Source organism: Manihot esculenta, chromosome 6 (genome assembly GCF_001659605.2).
Source record: "Manihot esculenta cultivar AM560-2 chromosome 6, M.esculenta_v8, whole genome shotgun sequence".
Lineage (NCBI taxonomy): Eukaryota > Viridiplantae > Streptophyta > Magnoliopsida > Malpighiales > Euphorbiaceae > Manihot > Manihot esculenta.
The window spans coordinates 27,313,963-27,329,293 of NC_035166.2; the positions used below are offsets into that span (position 1 = coordinate 27,313,963).

Here is a 15,331-nt window from a genome sequence, read left to right on the forward strand (position 1 = left end):
AATTGAATTTGAGAGGAGTTGAAATTTAAAATATAATATCCGTTATAAATTTGTATTTTATTCACATAAAACCTTCTATTTATATCGGTTTGTAAAAATAATTAATTTAATATAAAAATATATATTTTATAATAATATATATATATATTTTATATAATTTTTATTTAAAAGTTAAAATTTAAATATTTTTTAAAAATATTAAATTTTTTAAATAAAAATTATAAATAAAACATATTTTTATATAAATTATTAATTAAAATATATAAAATTATATAATTTAAATTAATTTTTAATTAATTTCAAAACGAATATTAATAATATAAATTAAATTTGAGTTTAAGTAATTTAATTTTTAAGGGTATTTTATCGGTTTGTAATTTTATTTTATTTTTCAATATATGTAATATTTATTAAAAATTGAATTATGAATATTATTACATGAAAATTTTAAATAAATTTAGAAGTTTAAAATGTAGTAATCAACCATTATTTCAATACTTAAGGTAGAGGGACATCATTCTATTACCCATAATTTTAAATTTCTTATAAATACACTGTAAATAATGGAACTTTAAAATCCAATCATAGTAAGAAAATGAAAAGATGGAAAATTTAATTAGAACCAAATCAATGGTATTAAAATGGAAATGGTGACTATAAATGGCAGTGCCGCAGCAGCACAAAGCTTCAAAGATATGCATGGACGGATGATAATTGATAAACAAATGGAAACCCTAATCTGAATTGCACCTAATAGAGGAAATTTGCTAATTTGCTAGAAAATGGAACATAATGGGAAGGGCAAAAAGTGACGGGCTGGTGCAGGATAGCGAACCAGCTGTTCGATTTTGCCGACAAAACAAAACAAGACCAGACCAAAGAAGACACGGTTAACAAAGAGGGAAACACTTATGGTCTTGGTTATAACAGAGCCTTGAGACCCAAGACACCCCAGCGGTGACGTTTGATGGTGGTTTGGGTCACTTCAGTTCAGTTTTGGCTAAACATTGCAAAGGGTTATAATAATGAGTTAATTACAAACCTCGAGGTGTTTGAAGTAAAATTACAAAAATGTGTTATTCGTGTCAACGAGGAATTAGGGTGGCACAGAAATTTTGTGCAAGAAGAGGCGGAGTTATCAGTCAGCCACTAGTGCTTCTTGCGTTTCCAATGTTCACAGAAAGAGCATTGACCAAAGCTGATTCTGTGAAATCATTTTATTTTTAGAGTTTGTTTTTTTGCTAGAGAGGAGAAGAAGAAGAAGCTCGCTCACTTTGATGACATCTCTTGAGAAGAAGACCAGAGCCCCAAGGTAAACCATGCCCATTTTCTATTCCTGCTTCTGCAACTTCCTCGGTCTCTGCCTATTGGCAACTTCTCTGTCTATCTCTGCTTCTCTTTTTATGTAAAATGGTTCTCAAAGACTGCAACTTGGTGGCTGTTTTTATCTCCTGCCCACCAAGGTTGGGTTCCGATGATAGTATCTTTTTGTATTAACTCTTTTTGTGAAACCTGCCACAGTCTTGCAGTGCTTTTGGGGGTCTAGTAGAGACTAGAGTAATAAATAATGGTTTGCTTCTTGCACATATAGCAATAAATCCATGATCAGATTTCTAGATGATAAATCCCATCAATTGATTCTCTCTGTATTCTCGTTTCTCGTTAAAAGCTTAGGCTTATCAATATCTCATTACTAGCTGGGTTGTTCTATATATTTTTTTCTGGGTTTAATTGTCCTTTGATGGCTGTGCATGGTAGGGAAGAGGAGGTGAAAAAGAAGAAGATGGGAAGAACTCCTTGTTGCGATAAAGATGGAGTGAAGAAAGGCGCTTGGAGCCCTGAAGAAGACAGAATCTTGGTTCAATATATCCAAAAACATGGCCATGGTAGCTGGCGTTCTCTCCCTAAGAATGCAGGTCTCCTCTCTCTCCTCTTGCTTTTCTTTCTGTTTATGTTATTTAGTGATGAACTGAATCATGTAATTTGAAATTTGTTCGACGGGTATAATCTCAAGAAATTTAAATGAAAAGAAAGTGAAATTTTTGTTCTGGAAAGTAATATGCAATAACAGAGCAAAAGTGGGTTTACTTCTTTTGGGCCTTGTTGATTCTTCAGCATGCCGACGACAATTTTGTCATGCGTTACTACAGAGGTGGAGCTTTCTTCCATTTCAACGTGTCAAAATGTTCCTTATGGCACTTACCTACTCACTTCAGATTTGTCTTATTTATAATTTTATTTTATTTTTTAATTCTATTTTAGTGCATCTAAAACCTCCATGTCGTTTCTCTGTACTGCTTGAATACTTAACAAAATCCTCTTCTTCACCAACAAATCAGTTAGCCATGTCGATCACTGAAAATTTAAAATTTTAGAACCCCTTAAGTAAGAGCAACTGAGCAACCCAATCAGCGGAATCAGAATCTGATCTAATAATCTTCTACGAATTCAAGCCATTACTGCTGCAATAGGTTGATAGTTGAACCTCAATGAGCTCAACCCTGCAACTGATACAGCTTCCAATCCAATATGCTGGTGGGAATTTTATTGTTTCCTCTGATTTATGGATAGGTCTGCTTCGATGCGGGAAGAGCTGTCGTCTTCGATGGACAAACTATCTTCGCCCTGACATTAAACGAGGTCCCTTTACTCCTGAAGAAGAAGCTACTATTATTCAACTTCATGGCATGCTTGGTAACAAGTAATACACTGCCTCTTCCTATTGCTTACGCGTAATGCTTAAACCTGCTTTTCCCTAAGTTTTGTATGTGGATTTTGAAGAGGTTTCTCTTCTATGACAATTTTTCTGGCTATTGATATTGTTTCCTGGTTTGTAGTGCCTCCAAAGGAAAATTTAATCAAGATAACTTGGCGCTATAAGAAAATTGCTTGGCATGGTTTTGCAAGTATCGGATAATAAGAAAAGTGGTGCTACTTGCTTTATTCATTCTAGATTTTCATTTGAACTCATTTTTAAATACTCAAAAAACTCAGGTGGGCATCCATAGCGTCCCAATTACCAGGAAGAACTGACAATGAGATTAAGAACTTCTGGAACACGCATCTGAAGAAGCGTCTTTCTTCCTTGGATCAAAAGTTGCAGATTTCTTGCTCTTCTTCTGAGCCCAATGCAAAATGCGATTCTCCATCAACCCGGCACATGGTACAATGGGAGAGCGCCAGGGTTGAGGCTGAGGCCCGTCTGTCAATGGAATCATTGTTGCTTAATCCATCATCATCAGTTAAGATGGAATATGATTACTTTCTCCAGTTATGGAACTGTGAAGTTGGGGAATCATTTCGTAATATCAACGGAAAAGTTGGGGAGGCTTGTGAAAGTCCAATCTCACAAGCATCTTCATCAACAAAATTTGGATCTGGGGACAATGAAAATGCAGCCCAAATGATGTCCATTAAACAGGAGACTGTACATGAACAAGAAGATAACTGCAAACCAAATGCAGATGTGATAACTGGTTCAGATTCCATCAGCTCTAACGAATTTATCGATTATTCAGATACGGTATTGAAGATGTTGTTGGATGTTCCGGTTGGCAATGGTATGGAATTCTTGGAATGACACTGAAATTTTCACCAGCTACCGCAATCATAATTGTGATTGACACTGTTTTTCTCTAAACTTTCTGCTACTGTTTGAAGGGTAATATCAAAGCAGATGATATTTTTGCTTTACCTTTTCAGTTTAGCCGTCCAACGTCTGACATACAGTTCAGCTAGTTCCTTTTTTCCTTTGTCAATGCTGTGCTTGATCTTTGAGAACTAAACGGCAACAAGGATCTGACAGTAGGAAACTTTGGAAACGTAAGTAGGATAGGTGGTCAGTTTTTTTAGGTCTCAGTTCATCCAACGTTTTCAGAGATCCTCCTCTTTTTTGGTGAATTTGGTTACAGTGCAACTGATCTTGATAGGTATATAGTACTGCTTATAGTATACTAAAATATTTATTGGTCTATATAGTTTCGTTTCTGGTTTTCCTCTAGTTTATTTGGAATCTGGAATTTCAGAAGATTATATGTCAATTTTGCAGTTCATCATCGGACTACGTCAACACTCTGAAGCATATGTAAGTTTCGTATAATAGCTAGATGATTCATACAATCAGTTTTTACAAATTCAATAAGTTAAGCTTCCAAACAATACCAAATGGTATATATACACGAATGCATCAACATTTGCATGCAATAATTGAACATTTGGGCAACCTCTTCTATGAACAGAACAAACATAATTAACGAATAAACTCACATATAAATACACAAATAATACAATGTTCATTCAAACCTGAGTATTCACGTCTAAAAACATCCAAGTAGCTTCTTTGGAGCAGTTCCAGTGGCACGATACTTCGCTGCAATCTCCTCTGCCTTCAGAAGATCTTCACCACGTTTAGCTTCAATCATTGCCCTTTTCTCTTCTGCTGCCTTGTGGATTAGTGCTATTTTGTTTTTCATCTTCTCCACATATTCTGCCTTCGTCTTCTCCAATTTCTCCTGATCGGATGCAAATATGATTTCAAAAGCAATGTCAAGTTCAGCCCAAGTTTTAACAGCCTGTTTCTGTACTGAATATAGATAGTTAATAGCTCCAGTATTAATCTGGGTGGAATTCAATGAGTAGGAATCAAATTGTAGAAGTTGGTTCGCAGCCAATTTTACAAAAAGGTTGCAGAAGTTGGCGACTTCAACTTACTGTTCATTTGAATGAAAAGAAGAGACAAGCAAACAGCTGAGAAGTCAAAAGACGGAACAATTTGGTTGACATGCAAAGTGACGGTTATTTCATATGTAAAAACATTCATAGGTGAGCATTCAAGGGCAAACTTTTGACAAACGACAGAAAGTTCTTAAAAGTTTGTAACTGAAATATAAATTTCAACTTGTTACCTCAATATGCCTCAACTCAGCCTCTACAGATGCTTTCTTGCTGTTCTCCCATGAGGCGATGGCGGACAGCTTTTTGTGAGCTCTGCTCATTAGATTTAGTAAGCTCAGTCAAGTAATCACAATCTTCATTAAAAGTCAAAAACTCAAAATTAAGCTTCTCAATAGAGCCACATTTAAGAATCGGAGCTTAATAGTAGTAATGAACACAAATTGCCCACCTAAAAGCTGGAATTAATAACAAAAGAGTAAAGAATCTTACTTGTTTTCTGCTTTGCTCTTTTCACTCTCTTCCCATGCTTTAATAAGTGAAATCCTCTTCTCTGTTTCAACCCTAGCAAGCACAGCATCTATGCCAAAACAGAAGCTAGTTATTTCAACAACTAAAAGACTACAGCAGATATTTAAAAGGGGAGAGAAAAAAAGAGTGATAATCCAGCGAATGTTAACATTTGAAGCAATACCTCGATTCACAGATCCCTCGGTGCTCTTAGCCTCAGCAGATTCCGGAGCCTCTGCCACAAGCAGAAAAATCAGACATCATCAAGGTAATATGGACAAGACTCTCTGTCCTACATTTTCCTAACTCCTATGCTATGCTATTGTGTGCCACAACAAAATAAAAATAAAATATCAGACCAATCATGTTTTGCATCTTCGAGCGAGACGGATGAGGGATATAAAATTCATGGCAATTCCGAAATTAAAATGACTATGCAATCTTCTACATAAACTCAAGAGCCAAGATTTTAGAATATAGGATAGAAGTTCATAAATAATTAAAATAACAGATAAATTTGTTAAATCTAAATTAAGTTTTGTTGATTGATGAGATTAAGCATATCAAAATTACTATTATTGAGAAAAATATAGTTAAATTTAATATATTTTAAGTATCTTTTCGTTTTGAACATATTTAATCATCACTCCATGAAAGCTTTAAAAAAAAAAAAAAAAAAACTTATGTGCCTCTTCTATTTTCTTTACATATTAAATCTACCCACACCAATGGATGAACATAAATATTCATATATAATTAAACTCTAAAAAAAAAACTTTCTTCCTTTGTAATTTTTTCTTAAAAAAAATATCGATTATTCTGATTTTTTCGAGAGAGAAAAAAGCTAATTCAAAAAGCAATTCTCTTAATTAAACGTCTCTATAAAGTGTAACTGATTTTTTTTAAAGAAAAAAAAAGAAAAATGTCAAAATAGTAGTATTGTATTTATAAAACTCACAGTTCAATTCTTTACATTTCAACTTTGTAAAACTAAACATCTCTCAATTTCTCAAAAAAAAAAAACTTTTATCAATATTTGAAAAAATCCATTTTAATTAATTTAAAATATAAAAATCATATCATTTTATTTTTAAAAAAATTGAAGGATAATAGTATTGTATGTTTAAAGGTATTTTAGTCAATTTTCATATAATTTTTTTTAAAAAAAAAAGGATTGTACACTGTCAGAAAAGGTACTTTTTCATCAGCCAGACAAACGTTAAAGTTAAATCCAAAGGAGGAGAAAGCAGGTAAAAATAACAGAGAGAGAAAATAATATACTTTCAACAGCAACAAGCACTTTGGAGTCGTCGCCCTTCTCCTCCGTAGGCGGAGGAATTACAGATTTCTCCTCAGCCACATCTTTAGGAGGTTCAACAGCTTCAGTTGCGGGAGCAGGAGGTGGAGGCTCCGAGGGGGTTTCCGATTCCAGCTTCTTAGGCTCCTCCTCAGCCATACAGCCTATCCAAATAAATTGCAAAGATTACAGAGGAGGCCGAGGAAGATGATAATAATAAGTGAATAGTGATAGTAAGAGGAGAGAGGAAAAAACGGGGGAGGGTGTTGTTGGTTGGTTCAGATATTATAGTTGAAAGTGGGTAACTGTATCTTGAAACTGTGAGCTGGATTGAATTGATAACTACTTATTGTCTACAGGGCCGTAGTCCCTTTCTTTTGTAAAATTTGTTTCTTCAGGGAGTATTTTGCAATTAGAAAAGAAACGACAGCGTTATATTAGATTCATATACTCTTCTATGGATTACTTTTAAAAACGGCGTCGCTCAACGCACTCTTTCAAATGATCCGCTCACATCATTAGCATTCCGTGGTGGCGAAGGATTCTTTTGTGGGCCAACTTTAAACAGTAGCTAATCATCGTCTTTGCAATCAATCTGTTTTGCAATCCATAATTAAGGACAAATCTTTTACAATAATTTTAATTTAATTACAATGAATTTGGCATAAAAATTACTATAGTAAATCTCAGATATTTCCAAAAATTTTTATGGTTAAAGGCTTAAAAAATAGTGTATTTCCAAAATGAGGTAGTTGCTTTAAAGGTATGTAGAGAGTAGAGACCATTGTGTAATCATAATAATAATAATTCTACGAAGAAAGCTAAGTCTCAACCGCATTAAGCACTTGATTAGATTAATAGCTTAATAAATCTCAAACCTGTATTATCAAACCCTCACGTGGGTCCTACAACTTTAATTCTTGGAGCCCCATACTGCCAACTCCACTTATTTCCATAGTGATGGAAAAAAAATATATCAGTTAAATATTATTAAAAAGATATTAAATTTTTAATCTTAAAATTAATTTAGTTATTGGATAAGCATGTACTCAACATTGGAGGAGCCCTCACATTAATTGCAACTTCTATAGATTCACAATCGGCAATGAACTTACTGACTCATAGCCCTTAATTTTGAAGGGCGTGATCTCATCAATTGGGCCCAAGCTAGCTGGGCATGTTTAACTTTGTATTTGATGGATGTGGACGTTTTCATATAAAACCTAGCTGCAACATGAAATTTATGTACCATACAAATCCCTTTCTCTTTATCAGATTTTGATGAGGGTAAATAAAGCAAAGGAAAAATAATTGTATATATACACACATACAATCGTAACGATCATGGGCCATTGGATATAATTATTAGAACGTTTAAAACATATGAATTATAAAAGAGAAAAAAAGCGTTATTTAGTAGTAAATGCCAAAGGGGTGATGATGGTCTGATGTCATCCAAGGAAGGCTGAATTATTTTGGGAGTTGATTAGTCCCCACCTCACCTGCAACCGGAAGCCCGTCAGCTATCCATCACCTGCAAAATTTGGCACATCTAGCAGACTATCCAACCCCCCATGCCCATAATAACATACTTGGAGGACCATAATGATTTTCATAAGCAAACCCAATATCGCCATTGGCCACCCCTTTGATATAATCCAACTGTCTGAAATGCCCTCCTACGTTAATTAATTTATCCTTCTAAATAGAAAAACAAAGAGCTTACCTGATCATGTCTTCTCACTATTTATGCAGTAATCTTATATTTGAAAAATTAAGTATCCATCAATTTCAATGTCATTTGAACGGCTCACAATAACTATATGCATAGAGTTTTAAGTAAAAATTTTGCAATAAATAGTTTTTGGATATGAGATAGGTTGACAGAAGCAATGGGATTTTTTTTTCTTATGTGGTGTGGTGTGGTGTGCTTGTGGGCGACACGTGTTTAAGTTGTATTGGGGGTTGTAGGAAGAGTGTTGCACAACGGACAACCGAAAGGATCAGATGATGCTTAAAGCTTGTATAGCAATAGACGACGTGTCGTCAAAACGTGGCCTGCGGGGAACTTCCCTTGTCCCAACAAGAATGCTGTCGCCCAGCAAAGCCTTAAGGCTTAAGAATTAAAAACTGAAATTTCTTCTTCACCAAGAAATCAGACTTTTATTTTTCATGTTCATATCTATGCCCTTTCATGCTCTACGAACACTATATGTATATATTTTAAAGAACCCATTGTCATGGATAAAAAATGTGGTGGGTTTAGTGGATATAATATGTTAAGGAAAAGGGAAAACTCCTGGAGTAGCGTGGTTAGTATGAAATTTGGACCACCTGAGCTGAGAAACAACTTGCCCCAGTTGATAAGGCGTTTATGAGATGTAGCATTGATGTTTACCTATTCTGTCATAATTCACAAATGTCGGTTTCTTCTCTTATTTTGCAGCATTCAAGAAGACCATTACTTATGTTAATTTATCTACAAAACCCAAAAACCAACTTAGTCTCAGAGTATCATTTATATGGAACAATATCTTGAGGTTGATTTTTTTTCTTAAATCTCTTTTTTAGGCAAGATGCTTTTCTTTGTTTATGCAACAGGATACCAAAGCTAGCTATGATATTATCGATTAATAATTAAATTGCCAATCTTATACACATACAAGACAATCATATATAAACAAGTACAAGTTCTAGTTTAGACTGAAAGCCAGCCACTAGAAAATCTATAATCTATTATATCCTATATAGCCGTATAGCTGTAATCATCTTCCACCGGTGGGCCTTGACTAACAACAGTCAATATAACAAAGGCCCCATAAAATATTGCAACCGCAGCAGTAAAGTTCACGAGTAAGGCCTCAGAGCCATATTTGGCAAGTCCTGAGTTCTCCAGGAATGTGAGCTTCTCCAAGAACCCAATAGCAGCGTTGGCAACTGCCAAAATATAGGCGAACACCCCTACTATCACATGCCAAGGCAGGGACTCGCTCCTAATTGTGGTTGACCCTCCAGGGAAGAAAAATACAAGAAACCCATATATCCACTGCAAGGTAATTAAGATCTCCATGTTTAGATCAACTTCGATAACAAAAAGAAAAAGGCAGTAATATATAGAACTCCAATACAGATCAGTTGTGGACGAAATCTCCTCCCGAATTGTAGGGTTTTGAGGGGCTAGTCCTAGAAACTTGAGTGTTGATACCTTGCACATATCATACTTATTACCAAATGGCTATGAGAATTTGTGGCCAGAAATGTGCCAAAATTATTTACTTATGTAATCCATCATGAAAATGAATTATTTAGTTGAAAATTCTTGAATGCACAAGAAGCTATTTAGACTGAGTTGGTGATTGATTACCTGAAGGCCATAAAGGACAATGATCGCGATCCCAAGCCACGAATGCAAGCTATAAAGATTGGCGATGCCACTCTCGTTATGATATTTGAAAGCAGTGTAGATGCCAATTATACCCAGAATTAGTGCAACAGCATGAAGAACCAAATGTATCAATTTCTTCTCTTGTTTCTTCAAAGGAAGAGATTTGTAACTTATAATGGCTGCATTTTGAATTTTATCACATATTAGCAAGTTTCGTTACATATAGCTAGAAGCAAACATGAAGTTTAAAAAACTGCCCAATTACCTTCACCTCCTATGATGATTAAACCGATTAGCATTAGAACAGGATGAATCTGTTTCAAGAAGAAGATACGTGAAATTTATATAGGGTCAATATATAAAAAATATAAATACATTTTACAGTTGCCAAATTAGCAGCACTTTCCCATTAAAAAAAGCACACATTTTATTTTTCAAAGCACGATAATTTATCTTTTTGTTGAAAGTAATCTCCTTTTTTTATAAAAGAAAAATAATTTCCTTAGAATATGGTTTTATTTTTTTTATTTTTTGAGAAAAAGAAGTTATAAAATTTTAATGGAGATGAGTGAAAAAAAAAAAAAAAAAAAAACCAAAGATGTGAACCAAGAATCATCTTTTTAATACCCAAAAAAAAATCTATACCAAGAAAGAAAAGGCAAATTAAGTGTAACAATGAATAGACGGCAAAGGAAAAAAAAAACAAAAACGCAAATGGCTATTGACAAGAAGAAAAATCTTTGAATATTGATCATAAATATCAGGTTTTATATCCAATTTATCGCCACAAAAATCCTAATCATGTGAGGTGAGTGTTCCCATAAAAGTCCTAAATAGATAAGCTTGTCCAGTCATCTCGTTAGATAGCCAGAACCAGAACATTACGGCATCCTAATTCAATGCTACGTTGAAGGGTTGATGAACACGTGGCCTGACTATTCGCCATAAGAACCCGAAAAGACCCTTACATATCAATTCGTGGCTTTTTTTTTTAATTATTAATTATTTTTTCTATGTTATAATTTTTATTCATTTCAATTTTTTTACATATTAAAAAAATAATTTTTATTAATTTTTTAAGTAAATTTATTTTAAAAATATTAAATTTTATTAAATATTAAAAAATATTTTAAATACTTATTTAAAATAATAACTAATGAAAAATTTTTCAAAAATAAAATAAAGTTATATAAAATTATAATAGTTAATTTATATATTATTATGATATAAAAAATATAAATATACAATAAAAAAGATAAGAAAAAAATTATAAATTATGAATAGGGGAGAATGATTAATTAATCACTCTCATTTTTCAAAAATAAAAAAAAATTCACCCTCATACCTTTCAAAAACAACTATGATTTTAAAATTATAAAAATAAAATTACAATAATTGAAATAATTAATATTAATAATTTTAATATAAAAATTAAATAATCAATTTTAGTAAATTATAACATAATAATGATGGAGTTTTTAAGATTGGAATGCATGTATATAAAAATAAAAATAAAAATTCATATTATCTGTCTGATTCGATTATATTATAAATTTGAACTCTTATATATCTAATCTAAATCATGTATGAAGTGCGCAGATCAATTTTATTAAAATATGCAGATTTTCAATAGGATTGTCATTGCACGTGCAGATAGAATTGACAGACAAGACACAAGTGATGAATAAAATATGATAAAAATAGTTCAGTATTTATTAGTTGATTATTCATAAAAAAATAAATCATCTTATTTTTTTCTCACAATATACTAAAATGTTCAAGATATTAATAACCCCGAACCAATTACGTAAAGAACAGTTCTTTTAAAAAAAACTAAAATTCTATAAGTTCTGAACTGAAAGAAAAAAAAATCTCTAACATCCTTAAATTCTGAAAAATTCAAATCCATTAATTTTTATGTAAATTAAACCTTCACTTACATATCATTATCTCCTTAACTAACTGAATCTTAGATACTAAATGATAATGTTTTTTTATTAAATTTTGCACCTGCTTCACAGAGAAAGCTTCGGAGCATTGATGTACAGTGGACATCAGTTCACGGATAGAAAACAAACGGGTGGGCTTATTAGTTGAGATCATAAATGAAGGATGTTACAGACATTTCAAGAATAGCCTGGTTGCCTTAAGGAGATTTCTGGTGCCATTTAAACTTCAAAGCGAAAAAGAAAGGTAGGTGCACAACAATAAAGTAATTAAAAACATGGTTAGGTAAAAACACCCAAAAAAAAAAAAAGAAAAGAAAACTAATACTTTCCACAATTACATGCTTAACCCCAACAGCAGACACGTTACAGGTTCTCCTAGATGTTTAGCATATTAGTCCAAATTTAAATCACTCACACTTGACAATATGATATTCCGACCTGACTTTATCACATAGACTTTTGAAAATTTAAAATGGCCCCTGAATATATTAAAAGCCATACTTTTTAATTCAGTTGATGATTTCAGAGAGAACAACAGGAAGAATAAAACAAGGAAACAGTCCACTGGTGAATTGGATGGCAACCAATGACAAATGAAAGAATCAATTAGAGCAAATAGCAAAAGGCAGAGCAAGGCAGGCAGGCAGGATTCTCGCTTTCATTAGCCAATACTAAGCATATTTCAATTTTCAAGAACCAAAACTAATTTGTTAGGTAAGTTGTATAAACGGTTTAATCATCGAGTATCAAATAACCCAAAAACGACGACTATATGCCAAACCCTACAATAGCACAACCAAACAAAAGCCTTTAATTCTGATGGACACGATAAACCTAAAATCAAAGAAAAAAACCAATCCAGGAGATAGGGAGAGACCACGCAATTTCCAGAAAAACAAAGGAGAATTGACAATGCGAAACAAATAAAACCTTACATTGAAGATGAGACTTTTGTTGGAAGATTCCCAGGCCAAGCCACCTCTGAAGTGTATGCACCAAACCAATACCAAAACCGCGCCAACGATAGCAAGCGCGTGTGCAACAAACGTGAACGGTAGTGCTTTAATCTCGAAAGCCATATTTGCTCACCTTGGTCTTTGTTTTCTTAATCTAGAAACTAAAAGACCATAAAAAACTGCTATGGACGAACAGGAAGAGAGAGAGAAAGAGACGCGCACTTTTATCCGTTTGGTTGGCTGCGTCTGCGTTGTTTCTACTAGTAATTCCATGCGGCCATGACCGTTGGATGAATATTTCCTTCGTTCTTGGATTGATGCCACGTGGATATGACAGATGGGTGACTTGATACCCTTGTGTATGAGTGATCCCGGCTCAGCCTCGTGTGAAGTGGATGTCCTAATACGTAATTATATATGTACTTTATTATTATGATAAAAATGATTAAATGCTGAGTCGTTTGATTTTGAGAAGCGCATGGAGAGCTCCAGCCACCAGAGTTTTGTGAAAAGGGAAAACCAGGACGGCACCGTAATAAGGCCATTGCATGATGGTCAGAAAGGTGAGATCACGTGTGACGCAAAAATGAGAGTGATTGGTGTAATCTTTTACAACAGCAGCTTTATTGGATCTGTGAAATTTGATGGGCGCACTTTTTTTTTAACTTTTTCTCACATTATTTTTCTTGATTGGACGGAATTCTCTTGGTTCGATGGGTTTGAGATCACTTCCTAAGGGCTGGGTTTGATAGCTCTCGTAGTTTAACGGGCCTAACATGGTTGAACCAATACCACTTTCAATGTATTTTTCCATTTTATTTTGGAGGGAGTTCCTATAGAGTCAAGACTATAAATATTCATATCAAAATCTTCTCCTGCTATCTTTTCTCTAAAGTATCAATCTCTGGTTGTCTACTGCTCCGTTGACTCTCTCTATCACGTCGAGATAGGGAAGCTTCCTCTACTTATTTCGAAAAAGGAGTTTTGCCTTCTTGTTTTCGAATGAATTGCATATAAAATAAAATTGTATTTTTATGCTATCAGACGATCTAGTAAGCACAATAATTTTTGACTCAAATTAATTCTTGCATATCATATGTGTTTATTGTTTTTATTGCGTAAATATATTTTTTGTCTTTTTTAACCGTTTAAAGAGTACATTACTTTTATTATAAGGATAATCACTTATGGAGTTTTTTGATCGGTTTATCTTTATTGTTTGACCTTTGAAAAGTGAGAAGTTGTATGAATTTTAACTATGACGCTATTGCATATCTACAAATATGTGTTCATAATTTTTTAGATCACTAGTTCTTTCTATGCAATGATGTAATTTTTAAAAAAAAATGAAATATTATGGTTTTTTCCTTTCTTTTCATGCAAGGATATAATTTTTAAAAAAAGAAAATATCATGATTTTTTCTTTTTTTTTAGTCGTTAGACGTCATTTTAGATGAGTTAAAAAAGAAAATTTAACAAGAAAGTCCGATTATAACTTATAAGTGTCCTTTCTATTTCTATTTAGTTTTAGAATTTTCATGTCGTAGGACTTAAGTCTAAGTTTATGTTACAAAATTTCATAGGTCTGCGATGTTCTCTGATTTTTAGGTTCTTATTGGATTTTATTTATTTGATGGATTATTTTTCTTAATTATAAAATAATATATTATTTATTAATAAAAAAAATTATTAAGTAAATTATTAATTTTTTAAAAAATTTACTAATCGATTATTATTTTAAAATTATTTGATTAAAATCTTTCTTATTATGTAAAATTAAATTTTTCAATTTTTTTAAATAACTTTTAATTCAATAGGATTTTTCTATTGTGACAGATAATCTGATCCTTTTGGTGCTTTTTCTCAATAATAAGTTAAACCTTTCATAATATAGTAGCTATGTCCTTTAATGGGAGTTTTCTACTTGAGTAGAGGTAGAATAAAATAAAATTTTTTAAACTATGATTTTATAAGATAAGTTTTTTCATAGTTTTTAAATTTTAATAATTTTTTATTATTTGAAAAGAAAATAATTTTTTTAAAAAAATATTTAGAATTTTTTTAAAAAAAATTCTCAATACATTAATTTGATAGATTGAAATTAAATTTTTTTAAAAAATTTTAAAAAACTAAAAAAAAAACCTACTTTTAAAACCCTCACATCCTCCTAAACATAAGTTACAAATTTTTAAATTTTGAAAACTTTCATTATTTTAAAAAATTCCATCTCAAACAGAGTGTTGGAGTTACAGATACTACTGTTCCTCTTAGAGATAACTTGATTAATATATTTACCATTTGGGAAATCAGTTGCAGAAGAAGCGAGTCTTGTTGGAGTCCTTGGGAGTTGAGAGAGGGAGAGAGCACATGCTCCCACGTGGTTCCACACATTAACATGACAACTTGGCTGGCGTTTTGACCACAAATGAGGCGTCCAACAATAAATGGTGTTTTATTGTGTACATGCTCCCTACATGAGCTGGATGAGGACTGGGGTGGCCACTGGTTTAAAAGTTTTAGAGGAATTATAATTGTTGGGTCCAGTCACTCTTAAGTATGAGCT

General features: G+C 32.7%; 2 protein-coding genes and 1 pseudogene across 3 annotated transcripts; 1 reads left to right on the top strand and 2 right to left on the bottom strand.

Moving 5' to 3' along the window:
- Positions 1–1,128: 1,128 nt before the first annotated feature.
- On the top strand, positions 1,129–3,693 carry LOC110617724 (annotated as a pseudogene).
- A 381-nt stretch (positions 3,694–4,074) lies between these two features.
- Positions 4,075–6,797, bottom strand: LOC110617725 (remorin). Of its 2 annotated transcripts, XM_021760698.1 has the most exons (5): positions 6,463–6,797; positions 5,366–5,416; positions 5,164–5,251; positions 4,905–4,986; positions 4,075–4,511 (listed from the first exon to the last, which is right to left on the bottom strand). In XM_021760698.1, the coding sequence occupies exons 1-5, from the start codon at positions 6,635–6,637 to the stop codon at positions 4,317–4,319; spliced, it is 591 nt and encodes a 196-aa protein (XP_021616390.1). In that variant the 5' UTR covers positions 6,638–6,797; the 3' UTR covers positions 4,075–4,316. The 2 variants fall into 2 exon arrangements, with proteins under 2 accessions (XP_021616390.1, XP_043813600.1); XM_043957665.1 differs by having other exon boundaries at positions 5,164–5,416; positions 6,463–6,794.
- A 2,284-nt stretch (positions 6,798–9,081) lies between these two features.
- LOC110616461 (transmembrane ascorbate ferrireductase 1) lies at positions 9,082–13,136 on the bottom strand. The gene is made up of 4 exons (XM_021758821.1): positions 12,748–13,136; positions 10,129–10,177; positions 9,843–10,042; positions 9,082–9,524 (listed from the first exon to the last, which is right to left on the bottom strand). Exons 1-4 carry the CDS (start codon positions 12,889–12,891, stop codon positions 9,222–9,224), a joined length of 696 nt encoding a protein of 231 aa, XP_021614513.1. The 5' UTR covers positions 12,892–13,136; the 3' UTR covers positions 9,082–9,221.
- Positions 13,137–15,331: the final 2,195 nt, after the last annotated feature.

Excerpts from the sequence above, each read along its gene's own strand:
- LOC110617725 (XM_043957665.1), bottom strand. The coding sequence starts at position 6,637 with ATGGCTGAGGAGGAGCCTAAGAAGCTGGAATCGGAAACCCCCTCGGAG. Across the intron at positions 5,417-6,462 it reads AGTGCTTGTTGCTGTTGAAA|AGGCTCCGGAATCTGCTGAG; the intron begins GTATATTATTTT and ends TGCTTGTGGCAG. Across the intron at positions 4,987-5,163 it reads AAGAGCAAAGCAGAAAACAA|AGCTCACAAAAAGCTGTCCG; the intron begins GTAAGATTCTTT and ends TCTAATGAGCAG.
- LOC110616461 (XM_021758821.1), bottom strand. The coding sequence starts at position 12,891 with ATGGCTTTCGAGATTAAAGCACTACCGTTCACGTTTGTTGCACACGCG. Across the intron at positions 10,043-10,128 it reads AATCATCATAGGAGGTGAAG|CCATTATAAGTTACAAATCT; the intron begins GTAATTGGGCAG and ends TTCAAAATGCAG. Across the intron at positions 9,525-9,842 it reads TTGTCCTTTATGGCCTTCAG|TGGATATATGGGTTTCTTGT; the intron begins GTAATCAATCAC and ends ATTACCTTGCAG.